We start from the raw sequence: 19301 nt of genomic DNA on the forward strand, positions 1-19301 counted from the left end.
AGTGGCAACCAGGGCCATCTTAGAGGGATCGGCCGCCGTGGCGCAGCGATCCCTCGGTGCCCCCGGCCTGCCGCCTCTCCGCCCGCCTCCCTCCTGCGCTGGCCGCCCCTCGGGAGGGGGGGTGGGCAAGCAGGGGATGAGGGGTGTGGCGTTGGAGCGGGTGCTCGCGCGCCAGCGGGCAGGTGGGCGGGCTGTAAGCCAGCCACCCTGCCTCCCAGAGCCCCAGCTGGAGTGCTGGAAGGGCGCGCAAAGCCCCGCGCCGCTCCAGCTGGGGCTCCGGGAGGTGAGGGCGGCCAGCTTGCAGCCCGAGTGCCCGCCCGCCTGTGGGGGCGGGTTGGGGAGGGGGAGCCCGGTATGCCGTCGGGCTCGCGGGGGCACCCCTGGGGGGCCCGGCGCCCTGGTGCGCCACACCACCAGCCCCTATGGATGAGATGGCCCTGGTGGCAACCATGCACCCCTCACTGGAGCAGTTTCACAGAGCCCCCACACCGCTGCACATTCCTCAGCCAAGCAATTTAAAGAAGCGGAGGGAGGAAGAAGCTGTATCGCGCCTCGCCGACGCTTGTTTTTCCCTCTGCAGCGGTATGAGGGCAGAGTGGGATGGTGGCTTCACTCAGCGGTATATTGCTGGTGAAACCGCCGCCGCTCCTGAGTCCGTCTGCTACCAGTGCCAGCTGGAGGGAGCCAAGAGCGGGGCTGGCTTCACCGCAGAGTGAAGCTGCCATCATGGTATGCCCTGGCCTATTTACTGCAAAAGGAAGCCTACATGGATGTTGCTTCCATGTTTTCCGTGGGAAACTATGTGGCTACATTTGGGGGGTGGGAGGAAACACATGTATGATAGAATCCCACTAAGTTAAAAAGCTGGTTTGTTCCTACTGGGTTATCTGCAAGAATAAAAACCTCACTCCAAATAAGTACTATATTCAACTAATTAATCTATTTAAACCAGGGATGAAACTTGGGCACAGGAGGACAAAATAATAATTTACTGGTGTTACCAACAGTACAAAATCCCAGCTTCTTTCTACTCAGTCTTCACCAATACTTTATCAAGCCCTGACCAAGTCCTCACCTATGTCTTGAAGGTGCAAGATCCCTCAGTTAGCAGAACCATATGCTGTAAAGTTTTGCTAAGATGTACCATCTCAGATGACAAAGGAATAGCATGTTTGAATACTCTTTCATAGAAAAGCCTTCTACATATAGAACACTTGAAAGTTAGGGACACAACTACTTTATTTTTAATTCAGTTGTAGTGAAGCAATAGAGAAAAGTTTTTCCTATTGTCTGGAGATATGCAATTTGTGTTAATACCACAAATTTTATGGTCTGTTTGTTAGTACCTGTATACCTAAAATCTTTTGCTTACTAGACTTCCGGTTTGGTGCCGGGTAATGGCGGACGGGAGCTGAAGAGCTCCAGTTCCCCGAGGGGTTTTAGGGGTTTCCGAGCCTGCGCCTCGGGCCCCTTAAAGCCACGGGAAGAGCGTCCCGTGGACCGCGGTCTTGTGGGTCCCAGACGTGTCGTCCCCGCTCCCGATTGACCCTCGTAAGGGGGAAAATCGGGTGAGAGGCTCCGACACGGGACTGAAGAGACGACTGCCCCTGGAGAACAAAGCAGCGATCCCGCCAGACTTGAGCGCCAAGCATTTCCTGTCAATTTAAAGAAAAAGAAAAAACCCCGGCTGCTGTAAGTACGGAACTAATTGGATTACAATTTAACAATTGGCAACCGGGAGGGATGTCAAAAGGAAGCCCGTCCCTCTCCTTTGTTGTGCAGAGAAGGTAATTTAGTCTCAAGTAGCTGCAGCTGCACTGTTAGATACAAAGTCGCTTTGAAGTGCTTTGACAGATGAGATGGATTAAATCCCTGTGAGGGGGTTGAAGATTTTGGAAATATCTCTTTTGTGGATTTTTGGATTGTTCTTGGCACCCTGTCTCAGGGGAAAATGGCGCTGGGAAACTAGCACTCAAAGATGGAAAATTACTGACACTTGATACCCTTTGTCTTCTTCAACCATGCTTGCTTTCGTTTTTAAACTGATCTTAGATCCGGGCACTACCCAGGAACAAAGGACAACCCTTTTACAATTAGAACTGATGAATCAGAAAATGGACTTGATAAGGCTTAACTTTAAAGAAATCATTTATGGATCGAGAAAAAGTAGCCAGATTTGGGAGAACTTTGACAAACTGGAAGTAAACTTTGCCAGGGAGCTGGAGGAAATACTGGAGAAATGCAATAAAGTGACTGAGCAAATCCAAGGAAATGGAAAATCCTGCTGGAGTGAGAGACACAGGGTTTTTTTTACTGAAAGAGCAACATCCTGTCTCTGGAGTGGGAGTCCAGAGATGAAGGGGAGAAGATTTTTGAAGACACAAGTGGAAGATAACCTAAACTACGAAGTGGAGATGCTGGAAGATGAGAGTTGGTGTTTCCCGAGGCTCCCAGGGGGGAGGTTTATAAATTGTGAGCTGGCACTGAACAAGGATGTGGGAGGGAGATGTAAAGATGAATGGGGGGGTGAGCTTGGGAGAGTGTAGGAAAATGGTAAGAAGGGGGATAGGGTGAAAATGATAGAAATTTAATTAGGATGGCTCTATGGTACCCTGAAGATAGCGTGTTAAGATTATAGGATTTTGAATTAGTGAAGAGATATGTGATTGACTATCAGCAGCAGTTTAAATAAGAAGAAATATAAGATTGATTTAAGAATTATTATGTGATATTTTAAGATGTTAAGTTTTTATGATTTTGAACTAAAGATATATGAAGGATTATTAAGGTAAAGAAAGTTATTGGAATATTTTAATAAAAATGAATATGGATAATGGATTTTAAAGCCAAAAATAGATCTTATCAAAGTATATTAGTATTGAAGGCAAAGGAGGGAAAACGGGGGAAGTCTTTTTTTTAGAAGATTTGGAACAAGAATTCCTTTTATCTGTAAAAAGTAAAGGGATGTAGGTGTTTTGTTATAGATGTATTTATGTTTAGGTTTGTTTGAAAAAAGTTGTATGTTGTATTTGTGTATTGTTTTTGTGTTTTTGTTTATATGGAAAACCAATAAAATCTTATTTAAAAAAAAATCTTTTGCTTACTAGGGTTACAGCCCACATTTTCTTCCAAAAATTGCTTTGCACAGGTAACTTCCATAAATAACGGGTCTGTGGTTTGGCTTTTGGAAAATAGGGGCTCCTCAGTAATTGGGAACCACTGCTCTTCAACAAGGGACTTTGGCCAAAGGGGCACTAAACCTGGAGTTTACCTTCCTAATAGCTGAAAGGTGTCAAAGGTAAAGGTAAAGGGACCCCTGACAATTAAGTCCAGTCATGAACAACTCTGGGGTTGCGGTGCTCATCTCGCTTTACAGGCTGAGGGAGTCGGCATTTGTTCGCAGACAGTTTTTCCGGGTCATGTGGCCAGCATGACTAAGCCGCTTCTGGTGAAACCAGAGCAGTGCGTGGAACCTCCGTTTACCTTCCCGCCGGAGCGGTACCTGTTTATCTACTTGCACTGCATGCTTTCGAACTGCTAGGTTGGCAGGAGCTGGGACTGAATAACAGGAGCTCACCCTGTCGTGGGGTTTCGAACCGCCGACCTTTCGATCGCCAAGCCCAAGCGGCACAGTGGTTTAACCCACAGCGCCACCCGCGTCCCTGAAAGGTGTCAAAGTCAAATGCAAAAGGATTCATATAGAAGCCGCAACCAAGGAACACCTCTGTGCTTGGGGCCTGCTTATGGACCATAGCTGTCAACTTTTCCCTTTTCTTGCGAGGAATCCTATTCAGAATAAGGGAATTTCCTTTAAAAAAAGGGAAAAGTTGACAGCTATGTTATGGACTTTCCATGAGTATGTGGCTGGCAACTGTGAGAAAAGGATGATGGACAAGAAGGGCCATTGGCCTGATCCAGCAGACTCCTTTTGCTGCATATATAAGATGCATTTGGTCAAGTTGGCTGTAGAGTAGAAAGCCTCATGCAGGAGGTAGTTAGTCTTTGGGGATTCACAGGACTCTGTTGTTTGTGCTTGCTGCAACACAGCGACCCTCCTAAAATTCAACCCATGGAAAAATGGAGAAGGTGCCCTGCATGTTAATTCTCTAAAAGGACTACCTGTTTACTGCCAAGGTCTTCGTTGCAATCCACAGCAACAAACATTGCGTGGTGTACATGCCAAAGATGTTGCATATGTGTCTGATACAAATTAGGTTTCAGACTTCAAGGGAGGCAAGACTCTTAAGAGAATTGAATCATCTAGGAAATATATCCTTTGGCTAAGTAAAACTTGACATGTAAAAAGTCATTTTTTTAAAAAAGTACCCTATTCAAGGAGGATAGTGGAGGTTTTTAAGCAAATGTTAGATGGCCATCTGTCATGATTCTTTAGTTAAGATTCCTGCATTGCAAGGGGTTGGACTAGATGGCCCTTGGGATCCCATCCAACACTACAATGCTATGATATGATAGCAGTAATACAGAAGCAGCAGGCTAATCTTTGTAACCAGGCAGAGGGCCTTCTCGGTAGTGGCGCCTGTCCTTTGGAACGCCCTCCCATCAGATGTCAGGAAATAAACAACTATCTGACTTTTAGAAGACACCTGAAGGCAGCCCTGTTTAGAGAAGTTTTTAATGTTTGATGTTTTATCGTGTTTTTCAAATTCTTTTGGGAACCTCCCAGAGTGGCTGGGGAAACCCAGCCAGATGGGTGGGGTATAAATAATGAATTATTATTATTATTATTATTATTAATTATATGCAAATCTATTGATCAAAGAAAGATATGCAAAATAAAGGGGCAAGTTAGCCCGCAAAGTTCCGTGAACGTTCCAACAAACTAGACATATAACATTAAGTTCCAGGTTTGGGGGTGGGGGGGGATGAACTTTACCAAAAGCGCCGTGATTAAAAAGCAAATCAAACTAAACAAAAAAACAAACAAACCCCCATATAAACAGCAGATTTAAATCCTAGCTGAAGCTGCCCATCCCTCCTGTGGGCATCAAGAAAAAGGAATGCAGATTAGTAATCCTTAGAAAAGCAGAATGAGATACAAAACCAGTGCAATCGTTACAATCTGTGCTTTCATCAAGTGTGGATGATACTAGGAGATTACAGTATGAGGCAAGTGTACTGCGAAGCTTCCAGTGGATTCCTGCCTGGATCACACACTGCAGTTTAGTGACTGTGGACCTGGGAAGAGAGTGCCAGTGCCAGGCACATGCTGCTGAAATCTGTCATTTCCACTTATGTACTGTATTTGTTAAGAAGTGGTAATAAACTGATGCCAAATACTGTATGTTGCTACTGGCAAAACAGCTCACACATAAGCCAACCATAAGCAATAGCATGACAAGTATTCGGGGGGCGGGGGGAAGAAGACTATTGATATATTGCAAACTGTCCTTATATATGACTTATATATGACTATTTATATATTGTAAACAGTCCCATGGACTGCAAGAAGATCAAACCTATCCATTCTGAAGGAAATCAGGCCTGACAGATCCTGAAGCTGAGGTTCCAATACTTTGGCCACCTCATGAGAAGAGAAGACTTCCTGGAAAAGACCCTGATGTTGGGAAAGATGGAGGGCACAAGGAGAAGGGGACGACAGAGGACGAGATGGTTGGACAGTGTTCTTGAAGCTACCAAAATGAGTCTGACCAAACTGCAGGAGGCAGTGGAAGACAGGAGTGCCTGGTGTGCTCTGGTCCATGGTGTCATGAAGAGTCAGAAACGACTAAACAACAACAACAAACTGTCCTATGATCCTCGGATGAAGGGTGGTCTAGAAATTTAATAAATAATAACAATAATACATCCATTTTATTTAGATTTCAACCCCACTCTTCACAACAGCTCTCCAAGTTTTAACACAATTATCATGACATAAATTAATTGCTGTTAACCATATTCCCAAATATTTAACTTTCTTCTCCATTGTCAAGCCAGTAAAAGGTATAGGTAAAGGTACCCCTGACTGTTAGGTCCAGTCGTGGACAACTCTGAGGTTGCGCGCTCATCTGGCTCTATAGGCCGAGGGAGCCGGCGTTTGTCCACAGACAGCTTCCGGGTCATGTGGCCAGCATGACTAAGCCACTTCTGGCGAACCAGAGCAGCGCATGGAAACGCCGTTTACCTTCCCGCCAGAGTGGTACCTATTTATCTACTTGCACTTGACATGCTTTCGAACTGCTAGGTGAGTAGGAGCTGGGACCGAGCATCGGGAGCTCACCCCGTCGTGGGGATTCGAACCGCCAACCTTCCGATTGGCAAGCCCAAGGCTCAGTGGTTCAGATCACAGCGCCACCTGCATCCCTGTCAAGCCAGTAATTAACTCTATATCCTTCTTCACATTATCTTTCATATTTTTCACCAACATTTTAGCTTTACTCTTATTTAATCTAAAGCCTGGTACTTCTCCAATTTTTTTTTTTAATCTCTTCCAGGGCCTTTGGAATGGTTCTTCAACAGATAATATTGTGAGGTTTGGAGCTTATAGGGTTAACAAGCTCAAGAGATGCGTACTGCCCACAGGGAAGACATTTCACACATCTGGGTATTTCTGCTGTTAAATGTGACATCTTTGTTATTCTGTCTGTACATTCTGGTTTCGGTTTTGACCAAGCAAGATGTGTCCCGTAAGTCCGGGATTGTCTGAGATTTATGGATGTAAATAAAGCTTCTAGATTAGGAACAAGCTTGAGTCTGTGGACTTTATTTGCTGGCAAGAAGGCACACACACTGTTGCGCAGAAGAAGTTTTCAAACTCTGCTGAAGCGCGAGAGAAGCAGGTGAACACAACAGACAGAAGCCTGCTAGGCACCATTTCCCAAGTGCTACATTGTTTTGAGGCTTTCACAGCTCAAAACGCACACAAACATCATGTCCATTTGGATTGGGGCCATGATCCAGTCCAGATTCCCCTTCCCCTTCCCCACTTCCCCTCATATTGCACCCCAAAACAAAACCTTAACATATAACTGCTTTTATTCAGCGACTAACACCCAGAAATCCCCTACAGAAAACCTCCTTAAGTTTCCTAAACAAGCATTGTTTGCACTACTTTTGAAATATCTGTAAAACGAGGCTTCCTGTGATGGCCAATTCTACTATTCTAGGCCTGCTACGGAGATAGACTGCTTCACACACCTTTCCAGTTTGTACTTTGTGCAAAGATAGTGTTACCGTCAAGGAACTAGCGAAACATTGGTCAAACAATGGTTAAGTATTTCACATAGTGATTTATCAGAACAATAACAGAGATGTGTGTTTATCATCCCTATTGTCTTTTTCAAGACTCTTCCAAAACCTGCAGGGCACCACTTCTGATGCCAGGGAGACTCATTGCTTTTCCGCACAGCAAGGCTTAGTAATTTTCCTGATTTTGGCTCACCTCTGCCAATGGGATGGTGGCATGGGAACATTTGCTGGAACTTTGGGTTCCAGTCCTCAGACACATGGCCAGTATGAGAGTGTAGACCACGGAAATGGAGAAGGGTTTGTGTGCCTCCACCACGAGGGCGGTATCACGACAAAGGGCCTTTTCTGCAGTGGCTCCCTGTTTATGGAACGCTCTCCCCAGGAAGATTTGTCTGGCGCCTTTATTACACAACTTTAGGTACCAGGCAAGAACGTTCCTCTTCAACCAGGCTTTTGGCTAATTAATATTCTACATCTTTTAAAATGTATTTGAGGGAGGGGGAAGGTATCATTTTGTTTTCGTTCGGACTATTTATTTGTGGTTTTTATCTTGTGAACTTCCCTGAGATCTTCGGCTAAGGGCAGTATACAAATTTAAAAAATAATAAAAATAAGAAGGCAAATGCTCCAGGAACAGCTTGTAAAAGAAGCGGACAGCTGCCTCTAAAATACAGCCTTGAGAATCTTTATCTCAACAAACTGAAATCTGGATCAAATTGTAGATATAATCACCACTAAGTAATTATCATCAATACAGCTCAGAGTAAACTTAAAGAAGTGTTTGGCAGCTTTTCACCCCAAACCCAAAACATACATGGACATATTTGTTACATTACATAGGCATCAAAAACTATATTTTAAATTCACACTCTGTTCCCCCTCCGGGGGGGGGGGAACCCAATTGTATTGGTTTTTCACTTTACTGAATTCAAGCAGTGGACTATCCTTCCACTGAAAAAAAAATCAAAAGGAGTAAAAAACAATTGTATATTCTAGTGAAAACATTAATCATTCTCTACATCACATAAACTTAAATACTCATGTTATTAAATTCATTGCACATTGCACCAACGTTACATTCAAACTTTCCACCTCTTTTGAATTTTTCAAGAACGCTCTTGCAAAACACCCCTTCTGAAACTTTACCTTAGCTGAAAGTCTTAAAGCGAGAGTACTGTTAAGAGAAGAAACAAAACATACACAGAACTCCTAGAAACAAGGCTAGCAAGAGCATTCACCTGTGCTGCCAAGCCAACAAACTTTGGGATTATACATACTTCTTCCAAGTGAACTAAGTGTGCTTTCTCAGTCTGTTGCATACCAACCTTACAATTAAGCAAATCATACAGAAACAGAGTAGCCTATCCCTTAATGTAAGGACAGTTACAAATTTGAGTGTCTACCAATACGCTGAACTTTTTAACGCTGCCTTGTTGAAAGATAGATGAGTTTGTCATAGCAAACATGCCACCGAAATGAAATCACCAGGTCCTATTAATATATCTGCAAATGTATACAGTTATTTATACCGAAGGGAATGCCTTCTTTCTAATGGATACATAAGCCTCCCCAAATAATCTTCTTTATATAAATGTGCTGGGTACCACAATTGTGGGAGGCACCATAGTCTCTGGAGCTGATTATATGTGGGTTTCCTAAACACAGCAGCAGCAAAAACAAAAACAGCCTGCCATGAACTTTCTCTCACGTAAAAAAAAAATACTACATTTCTTTAAAGGGTTACATAAACAGGATTACTTTAAGCTGTGCCAGAGCAGCAAACTTACATCTTGCTGGTTTTGTTTTTACCGGTTAGACTGTAAAACCTTAATCTACTCACAGAGTAAGTTCCTGGTGTCAAGTGCACAGATAGCCTATAATGCAAGATTACGGAATATGTTGAAAGCACACCAGGGCATTTCATCTTGGTGCCTTGAAAAACTAGAGAAAACAATACCTTTGTGTTACTCCCCATGTAGAGAAGCAGTTTCTGGACTACACTAAATGTGCAGATGATGTGGAGGAACAAAACAAAAAGATCAACTGTTTTACCGACTTGTGTTACAACAGGAAAAAACTATACGGAAACTAAAAAATCCACACAACTAATTTTATCTGTCATGTGTGCTATATCCAGAATATACTGAGTTGGATGAGTCTGCAATAAATAAAGCACTTGACAATGAAAATGTGAAGCTGCACCACTCTCCTCAGCCAATGACAAATTTACTTTTCTCAAGCAAAGTTTAAACGTTTTGAATGTTTACCGCACAGAGCATATTTCAAGCAAAGCAATTACGATTCTATAGATGCCACAACCCACACTGTCATACAATTTTTGACCTGTCAGAGCACATTTTGGAGGTGATTATTTGAAAATCTTTTTCCTTTTTTTTTTGCCTGTTAATACAAATTCAATGAAGCATGGCTAATACAGTTATCAGAAACATTAGCCAAAGTTTTCTTCCCCCCACACCAATTCTCCTAAAACGCTTGGGAATATTTGCAGTGACTCTCACAGTTCAGCTGCAAGAACCCAGGGATGGTGTGTGTGTGTGTGTGTGTGTGTGTGTGTGTGTGAAGCTTCCAGTTGTAGTATCTACCCTGAAATGCTCTTGCTGTGTGTGCTGCCCTGAAAATGACTCAGGTAGCATCTTAAATCATCTCATTAACAGGTGCCCTTCATAACACTGCTCAAGAACCGCCACTTAGAGAAACAGAAAACAATTAGAAGCCACTCGCTTACCTTCTACGCCCGAGTCAATCAGCCCAAACTGTTCCAACACCTTAACAAAGAGCACAATCATGACCAAGACTGCTATCATTTCAAGCCCTTCTAGGTTCATGTCGAGCTAGGTCATGGTCTGGCTCAGCCACGGACGGAAGAATTTGTCTGCCTGGCTCTCTTTGTAAAGCCATTAAACTACATTAAGAAATCTACAGCAAGGGAAAGGGGGGGAAAGAGAGAGGGAGACCGGGTGACTGACTGACAGAGAGTGTGAATGTGTTCGATCCACACTAACCGAGGCCAGAAGTGGCAGCTGGATAAAGTCCAGCCTGTCAGGATTATCCGTTTGCTCATTATCACTCTGACACACCAACAGTAGCCATGCGTGCAGAAAAGTACCGACTGCCCCGGGGCTGGAGTGGTCATCCAGGAAACGTCCCTGGCAGAATATGACGCGCCTTGAAGTGATAGCAGCACGCCTGGGAATATTCCCCCCCTCCTCTCTCTTATGCCAGCATCGCCGATACCGGAGCATTGTTTGGATATTCAGTTGCCTGGGTAACGGGTAACAGACGCTAACTAATATGTGGACTTGCATTGGACATCGAGGGACTGGGAAGCTTTGCACCAAAGTTGCAAATGGTCAAGAGATGGATGATTAACTCTTACATTTTTCCTTTTTCTGGAAACAAATGCAAAGCTTCTCTATAAAATGAAAATATCCTTGCAGAACAAACCTGGGCCATAAGTGGATTTGGGCAACCGTTAGCCATGCAGTAACGTATGACTGTGTGCATGAACCCAAATTGTGGAGAGCATTTGACCACAATCAGAAAACTGGAATGCAAGGGGTTGGCTCCCACGGTAAGTAGAGCAGTCTTGTAGTTCCCAACAAAACTGGAACTGGGGACACGACCCCCGCCCAAACCACTGTCCGATATCTCAAAGCCATACAGACCTTGCTTGTACTACCACATTACATTACATTACAAAACTCAAAAGATGCCATCCCAACGTTGCTTTCTAGAAAGCATGACTAAAATCTCTAGCCTTTACTTTTGAGTGAATTTAAATAAATAAAAAATGAAACACTACTGATAATCATCATCATCATCATCACCACCAGCAGCAGCAAGCATTTTGCTTGTGAGCTATATTTCATTGCAGAGAATGTGCTGTCCTACGATAGGTTTTTGGAATCTGCAAGTCTTGAAACTTTAGGTTTTTGGAATCCACAAGTCTTGCAAGACTTGCTAGAAGATAGGATGGCTGGTCTGCTTCTAATGTATTTCAGTGCCACCACGATGGAAGGCAGGTGGGCTGTACCTGCAGTTACCAGCAATGTCATTTTACTTGGTCCTGTAAGCTTCTGAGTTTGGATGGGCTCCTCTCAGACTGCCCACCTTTGCCTACTTGCCCAACCATCCACTTGTCTCCAGACTGTCGAGTCGGACAGGATCTCATGCAGAGAATTCTTAGCAACTACAGAACTATAATTGCCCAGGGTCCTTGAGGGAAAGTCGGGACACTTAAACTAGTTTAAAATCTATTCACTTAAGGGATAATACATTTTCAAGGAGATTTGTCTTATGCAGTGATGTGAATAGGGCCGGTGAGCAAATCGTAAACAGGCTGTCTGAGTCACCTTCAGGACAACAGAGGCCGATGTTACTACACACAAAAGCTTTCAGACCAATGTTCACATTTAGAGCTCAAAGCAATGCTTCTTTCTCTTCACTTACAGCAAAATCACAAAAGTAATAAATTGAAATTTTTCCAGGTGTTCATGGGAGGGGACTTAAGCACAACATTCCTTAAAAATTACAGTAATAATATATCAACACTTTTGAAAGCGTTACCACATATATCAAATGCATATTGTGCCTTAATGACCTAAATTAATCATAGCAGATACGCAAGCCTCGTTACAGCTACTAAAATTTCAATTTCGTTGCTTTGACCTTTCTGGGGAAATTAAAACAACAACCCAAGCCATGTGTACTTTGTGCATGATAAATGTTTAAAAATGAGTTAAGGTATCTCAGGTTCACAAATCTCCCTGTCATGAAAGAGTGAAGCCTGTCTGACAGATCTAAATCACACGGGAGGCTTTCTCTTATGCCAGGGGTGGGAAAATTTTCAAGCCCGGTGGGCCCTGGTGGTTACCTCCCACACCCTTCCCAGGCCAAGTTCGGCAGCTGGGGGTAACATTTTTTCTCACTGCATTGCCCTGAACTTTGTCAAATCTTCAGAAGCTGTGCTCAGTTTGACTGCCAGCTCTTCAGAAGCCCGTTTCAATGTACAGTGGTACCTCGGTTTTCGAATAGCTTAGTTCCCGAACAACTTGGAACTCGGACTCTGCAAACCCGGAAGTCAGTGTTCCCGTTTGCGAACTTTGCCTCAGAAGCCGAATGTGCTCCTGAGCTTCTGTTTTTACTGTTGCACTGCTAATTTGCACACGCCACCCCATTGTAATCAAAGCTTCCATTTCCGATCGCAGTGTTCTGAGGTGATGTTTGGAGCTTATATTTGGTGCTTTTTTGTTTTTGTGTGTTGAGGTCCCCAAACCACCCCTCAAATAAATTCACACATCAGACAGAATTTTAGTTTTGGTTTTTGGCATAATTTTGGCCACAACTTTATTAAAATACAAATAATGTGAGAGGTTGCTTAGGCATTGTTTAAGACTATCTGTCCCACTGGGGACAGAACTGACGACCGTCAGTAAGGGGAAAACACTCTGGGGCAAGAAGGTGAGCCGCAGGATCTGACCCTCTCCTCTCCCCAAAGGCTCTTGCAAGGCCCTGGCCCCCGACCGGGGGATACGGACAAAAGCATGTCAAGCCCCTGGATTCCTTTAACGGAATTCCCCGAACACCAGCATCAAATGGAGGGGCAGACACAGTCAATCATAACCCCTCCTCCAACCAAGAAGAATAACCAATGTCTAACCGCCAACCTTACAAGCTGTGACTATTTGCTACGTAGTAGGCAAAAACCAGATGGCACCAGCCAATCAGCCAAATGGAAAAATTCCTACCAGGCCCCTGCCCCAAAAGCAGACGACCTCATGACAGGCATAGCAAGGTCAATAAGCAGAGGCTTAAAATTAGGGAGGGAGGGCGGGTGATCCGAAGCACTCAGCCAAAAGGGATATCACGTTGCATACAGGCCAATATATAGACGCTGGGCTGTCCATCACAAATTGCAACATACAGATCTCCTCAACAACACCCCTGGGTCCAATCACAGCAGTGGCCATCTATACTAACCCGCCCAGCAACCAAGGGGCAATTTGCTGGCCCCCACCGCAACACGTGCTCTCCGTGAAGGAGAACCCGCTTTGCTATTTTTTTGCTTTTTTGTTTGTGTGGCTTTTTCGTTTTTGTGACAGTGGCTTGTTCTTCGTTTTATGATTGATTGATTGTGTGACTGCGGAAATGGATAAAAGCCCCCCATCCAAACAATGACTATCATCAGTGCAGGTAAGACAAAAAAATTTTTTTAAATTTTTATCATCTACAATACCGTCTTATTTATTTTATAGTACAGTACATTTATTGCTTTCATATTATGAATCAATTAGGTCTTGTTAGTAAAATTCATGTTAAATTGCTGTTTTAGGGGTTGTGTTTAAAAATGTGGAACGGATTAATCCATTTTGCATTACTTTCTATGGGAAAGCGCACCTTGGTTTTGGAACGCTTTGGTTTTGGAACGGACTTCCGGAATGGATTAAGTTTTGAGAACCAAGTTCCTGATAAGTGAAAAGGCAAAAAAGAAGAGACAACAAAATGCAGAAATGGAAAGACTTTTGAAACTAATCCATGGAAAAGAGAAAGAACTAAGAGGACACCCTAAGAATCAAAAAATACAAAAAGAAATTAAATACTTGCAATCCCAATATGCTAAAATTATAAATCAAGATATCGAATGGAAGATCAAAATGATGAAACAGAGATCCTTCGAGTCAGCAAATAAATGTGAAAAACTACTAGCTTGGCAACTAAAGAAAAGACAAAAAGCAAATATCATCAACAATTTGGTAGTAAACGGAAAGACGGTGGAGAATCCAGAGGAAATTAGATGGCACTTCCAAAAGTTCTATAAACAACTGTACAAGGAGGAGAAGATAGATGAAACAGAGATGGACCAATTCCTGGAGAAAAATGGATTGCAAAAAGTCCCAGAAGATAAATTAAGAATACTCAACCACCCTATTTCGATACAAGAGATTGAAGAAGCAATCAACAATATGCAGTTAGGAAAGGCCCCAGGACCAGATGGTTTGACTGCAAAATATTATAAATGCTTGAAAGATTGGCTATCACAGCCTTTAAAAGAAGTTTGCAATAAACTGCTAGAGGGAGATAGGGCACCAGAGACATGGAAAGAGGCCTATATCACACTGATTCCGAAATCAGATACAGATAAGACCATAATGAAAAATTATCGTCCAATTTCACTTTTAAATGTGGATTATAAGATTTTTGCGAACATTATGGCTACAAGATTAAAAAGAGTGCTCAAAGATTATATACACAAAGATCAAGCAGGTTTTTTACCAGGCAGACAATTAAATAATAACACAAGAATAGTCGTGGACATTTTAGAGAAACTGGAAAAAAACATAAATACGGATGCGGCACTGATGTTTATAGATGCAGAAAAAGCCTTTGATAATATTTCTTGGACATTTATGAAGAAAAACCTGGAAAGAATGGCAGTTGGACAACGATTCTTAAATGGCATTCATGCCATTTATACAGAACAAAAGGCAAAAATTATAATTAACAGTGTGATATCGGAGGAGATCAGAGTGGAAAAAGGAACAAGACAAGGGTGCCCTATCTCCCCTTTATTATTCATTACGGTCCTGGAGGTTCTTCTAAATATGTTACGAAAAGAGCACCAGATTAAAGGGATAAGGGTGGGAGAGAAGGAATACAAGGTACGTGCCTTTGCAGATGACTTAATGTTATCCCTACAAGACCCTGAAAGTAGTGTCCCCAAAGCATTGGAATTAATTGAGAAGTTTGGGCAGGTAGCCGGCTTCAAACTAAATAAACAGAAGACCAAAGTGCTGACTAAAAATATGAAAACAGAACAAATATATGAGTTACAAGAACTCACTGGCCTCAATTTTGCTAAGAAAGTAAAATATCTAGGGATCAACCTCACTGCAAAAAACCTGAACCTGTACAAGGACAATTACGAGAAGTTGTGGACTGAGATAAAAAAAGACTTAGAGATATGGACAAGATTGAAACTTTCACTAATGGGCAGAATAGCTGCTGTGAAGATGAATGTCTTACCAAGGATGCTGTTTTTATTTCAAGCCATTCCAATTTTAGACAAGTTGGATTGTTTTAAGACATGGCAAAAGGACCTATCAAAATTTATATGGCAGGGAAAAAAGCCAAGAATTAAGTTTAAGATTTTAACGGACTCTAAAGAGAGAGGCTTTTCTTTGCCGGACTTAAAGATTTATTTTGAAGCGGCGGCCTTTTGCTGGTTGAAAGACTGGTTTAAACTGGAAAATACTGATGTGTTGGATCTGGAAGGCTTTGATAACATGTTCGGTTGGCATGCTTATCTTTGGTACGACAAGGCTAAGGTCCACAAGACTTTTAAAAATCATATTGTTAGAAAAGCCTTGTATCAGGTTTGGTTGAGATATAAAGACTTGTTAGAAAGAAAGACCCCTAGATGGATTTCACCGGTCGAGGCCAAGGCCTATAAGAGACCTAATATGTCTGCAAGATGGTTGAGATATGCAGATATATTGCAGCAGGAAGGTGAAGCGTTTAAATTGAAAGGTTATGATCAGGTAAAAAGCGAGGTCACCGACTGGCTGCAATACCATCAAATTTATGAGATTTTTAAAGCAGACAAGAAGATTGGTTTTCGAGTTGAAAAATCAAAACTGGAAACAGAGCTAATTGAATCCAATTCAAAAAACCTTTCCAAAATGTATAACTTGTTGCTAGAGTGGCATACGAAAGATGAAATGGTTAAATCAACAATGATAGATTGGGCAAAGGATGTGGGACACAACATCATGTTGGAGGACTGGGAAAGACTGTGGAAGGAAGGTATCAAATTTACAGCTTGTAATAATTTAAGAGAAAACATTATGAAAATGCTTTATAGATGGTATTTAACACCAGTTAAGATTGCTAAGATGAATCCGTCAATGACTAATATGTGCTGGAAATGTAAATTAGTGGAAGGTACCTTTTATCATATGTGGTGGACATGCCCAAGGGTTAAAGCCTTCTGGGATAAGATTTACAATGAACTTAAAAAGGTAATGAAAATTACCTTTAGTAAGAAACCAGAGGCTTTCCTTTTGAGCATGACCAACGAACAGATACCCAGTCAAGATAGAGTATTTTTTATGTATGCCACAACAGCAGCTAGAATTTTATTGGCAAGAAACTGGAAGGGTGAAGAGATCCCAACGGTGGAAGAATGGCAGATGAAGTTAATGGAATACATGGAGCTTGCCGAACTGACCGCGAGAATCCGAGACCAGAGGGAGGAGAAGGTGTCGAAGGATTGGAAGAAATTTAAGGACTACTTAGTTAATGGTGTAAAATTGAATATCTGAGCAGAACTAGCGTTGAACAGGCTTTAGCTAGATAAATTTATGTTAAAGTTTTGGTAAGAATTTTACAGTATATGATATAAATAAGAATGTCTAAAGATTTGAGAATAGACTAAGATCTATGCTTTTAATAAAGGAATCTAAGGACAAATAAGATGGTTAATAGTTATGAAAGTATATATATAACTACCTAAAGTATATTTGGATTAATAATGCAGTGGAGGGTGTGGGGGAAGTCCTCTATGTTTAGAAGATAGAATAAGAACGAGATAAAGATAAGTGTTTAGACAGGTTTGTATATGTTTTTCTTATGTTTATTGTGTTTTTGTTTGATTTGTTTATTGTTTATTGTATTTTGTATTTTCATTGTATTTGTGTATGTTTTGTTCTTTTATATATGCATATGGAAAATAATAAAATCTTTAAAAAAAAAAAAAAAAGTTTTGAGAACCAAGGTACCACTGTACTGTCCAAAGCAGCAATCTGAAATTGACATCTGAAGATGATATCAGCAGCCCCTCTCAAAACGTCCTGCACTTTGAAAGGGGCTCTGAAATCCTCACTGATCAGCAGTGCCTGCAAAACCCATGATATCAGGTGCAGACCTTCCAAGTGTCCCTATTTCCAGGCAAAGTCCTGGAGTTACAGAAGCTGTACTTTCTGATTTGATCCCGGAATGTTCCTCTTTTCCCCATTTTCATCAGAGAAAGATTGGAAGGTATGGCATTATGTGACCTCCGAGCCAAGGAGATACAACCTTTAGAAGACATCTGAAGGCTGCCCTGTATAGGGAAGTTTTTTAAAAAAATGTTTACTATGTTTTTACAGTTGTATGGTACTCATATGTTTTAGCTCCTGAACGATCGAAGTGAGTGTTCCAGTTTCTGACCGTTTTTTGGAAGCTGAACATCCAATGTGGCTTCTGCTATTGTTTCCAGCGTGCCTGCACAATTGGAAGCCGTGCCTTAATTTCCAAACGTTTCGGACGTCGAACAGACTTCTGGAACGCATTCTGTTCGAAAACCAAGGTACAACTGTATATATGTTGGAAGCTGTCTAGAGTGGCTGGGGCAACCCGGTCCAATGGGTGGGGTATAAATAATCAAAGTTATTATTATTATTAAATAGGACACCCCTATTTTCATCAGAGAAATGTTAGAGGGTTTGCAGATGTAGGGCAGGTAGGCATTGTGTGGCTGAAATGGCAGATCAAATGGGGAGACCTAGCAGGCCTACTTAGACCTGCGGGCTGCAGGGTCCCCATCCCAGGGCTGTCTCCCCTATGAAGCAGGATCCATAGGGGCAGCAGAAGGCATCCAAGGAATGCATCATTTTCTGCTGTAGCAAGTGGTGGCTGTGGTATACTCCTTGGAGGTTGGATCTGCACCCTACCGCTGATTCCACATCTATAGTGGCTTCTTGGAAATATAAGGTGCTCCTTATCTCCTCCCACACTTCAGGAAGAAATGGAAGTGGCTGCCCTCTAGGGTCTCCTGGGCTCTGTACCCACTTGGCATGATTCAGAGCATGTTACAGCCCCCACTCTTCCACAACAGTCTTTGATTCCCACATCAACTGTTGCATAAGGTTGATTTGATTCCCTCCTCCCTTGTTCCAACTCTTCCTTCCTGGTGGTGCCATTTGGTGGTTCTCCTCATCAGGTACCAAAATGTCTTGGACCCACACCTGCTTTAGGTACACAAAACTCGGAACTCCAGATAGTAATCACCAGCACTTTGCATTGGTCCTAAAAGCTACTGGACAACTGGTACACCTGCAAACAAGACTGACATGTTTCCAGCAACTCACCCTCATCAAGAAATAAGCTACCACAGTTCACAAAAATGCAGCTTCTAAATTGTCTTTAAAAGATAGCTTGACAAAGAGTGCATAAAATCCAAATGCATAAAGCTAATGAGCTGCCACTGTAGGGTCACAAAATTCTGCCTCACAGAGATATGGTGAGTCCCGTTGTTTGACTTAAAAAAACACAAAGCAAAGACCTAACATCATTTAAAACTAATTTAATAAATGTTAGCTCAGGCCAGAGCCAGTTTCAGCCCTTGTAATAGTGCTGCTTAATAAAAATTTAGAAGAATGGCTGAGCAGCAGATTCATACATCTTGTTGGCATCCTTCTCCTAGATGGGCTACCTTACCAGGTTGATGAGCCCCACCTGCCCCCCACTTCCCTTTACAGCACATGCAGAAACCGCCTTCTTGGCGGTTAGACCCACTACTGGTCCCGTCCACTCAATCTGCTGGATCCTGTCCTTCACATGTGGGGGAAGTCCCTAACTCACCGAAGGTTCGAGACCCATTGGCCACTCTCACCTGGTTTAGCCAAAACAAAACAAACAAACAAATAAATTCCTTGCAGTAGCACCTTAGAGACCAACTAAGTTTGTTCTTGGTATGAGCTTTCATGTGCATGCACGCTTCTTCAGATACACTGAAACAGAAGTCCCCAGACCCTTATATATAGTGAGAGAGTAGGGAAGGGTATTACTCAGAAGGGTGGTGGGAATGGGTGATTGGCTGATAGGTGTGGAAAACCTGTTGACGACTGTTAACGAAAGCTCATACCAAAAACAAACTTAGTTGGTCTCTAAGGTGCTACTGGAAGGATTTATTATTATTTTATTATTATTATTGTTTTGACTATGGCAGACCAACATGGCTACCTACCTGTAACTGGTTTAGCCAGCCAGTCAAAGCCATTCTTGAGGTGTGGCTGCTGTACTTGCTGACAGCT

At 42.5% G+C, this 19301-nt stretch overlaps 1 protein-coding gene across 6 annotated transcripts in view; it reads right to left on the reverse strand.

The window, feature by feature from the left end:
* The window catches only part of KCNIP4 (potassium voltage-gated channel interacting protein 4), a 359055-nt gene that overhangs the window by 139632 nt on the left and 200122 nt on the right, over positions 1-19301 (reverse strand). The window contains exon 1 of one of the 6 annotated variants that reach the window (XM_033159532.1): positions 9956-10600. The exons of 3 other annotated variants lie outside the window; for them this stretch is intronic. In XM_033159532.1, the coding sequence (XP_033015423.1) occupies positions 9956-10055 (100 nt within the window). In that variant the 5' untranslated portion in view covers positions 10056-10600. Of the gene's footprint in view, positions 1-9955; positions 10601-19301 lie in introns of those variants that run through there. 2 more of the 6 variants (XM_033159528.1, XM_033159531.1) reach the window with 2 other exon arrangements.

This window comes from Lacerta agilis, chromosome 9 (assembly GCF_009819535.1).
Source record: "Lacerta agilis isolate rLacAgi1 chromosome 9, rLacAgi1.pri, whole genome shotgun sequence".
In the NCBI taxonomy this organism is placed as follows: domain Eukaryota; kingdom Metazoa; phylum Chordata; class Lepidosauria; order Squamata; family Lacertidae; genus Lacerta; species Lacerta agilis.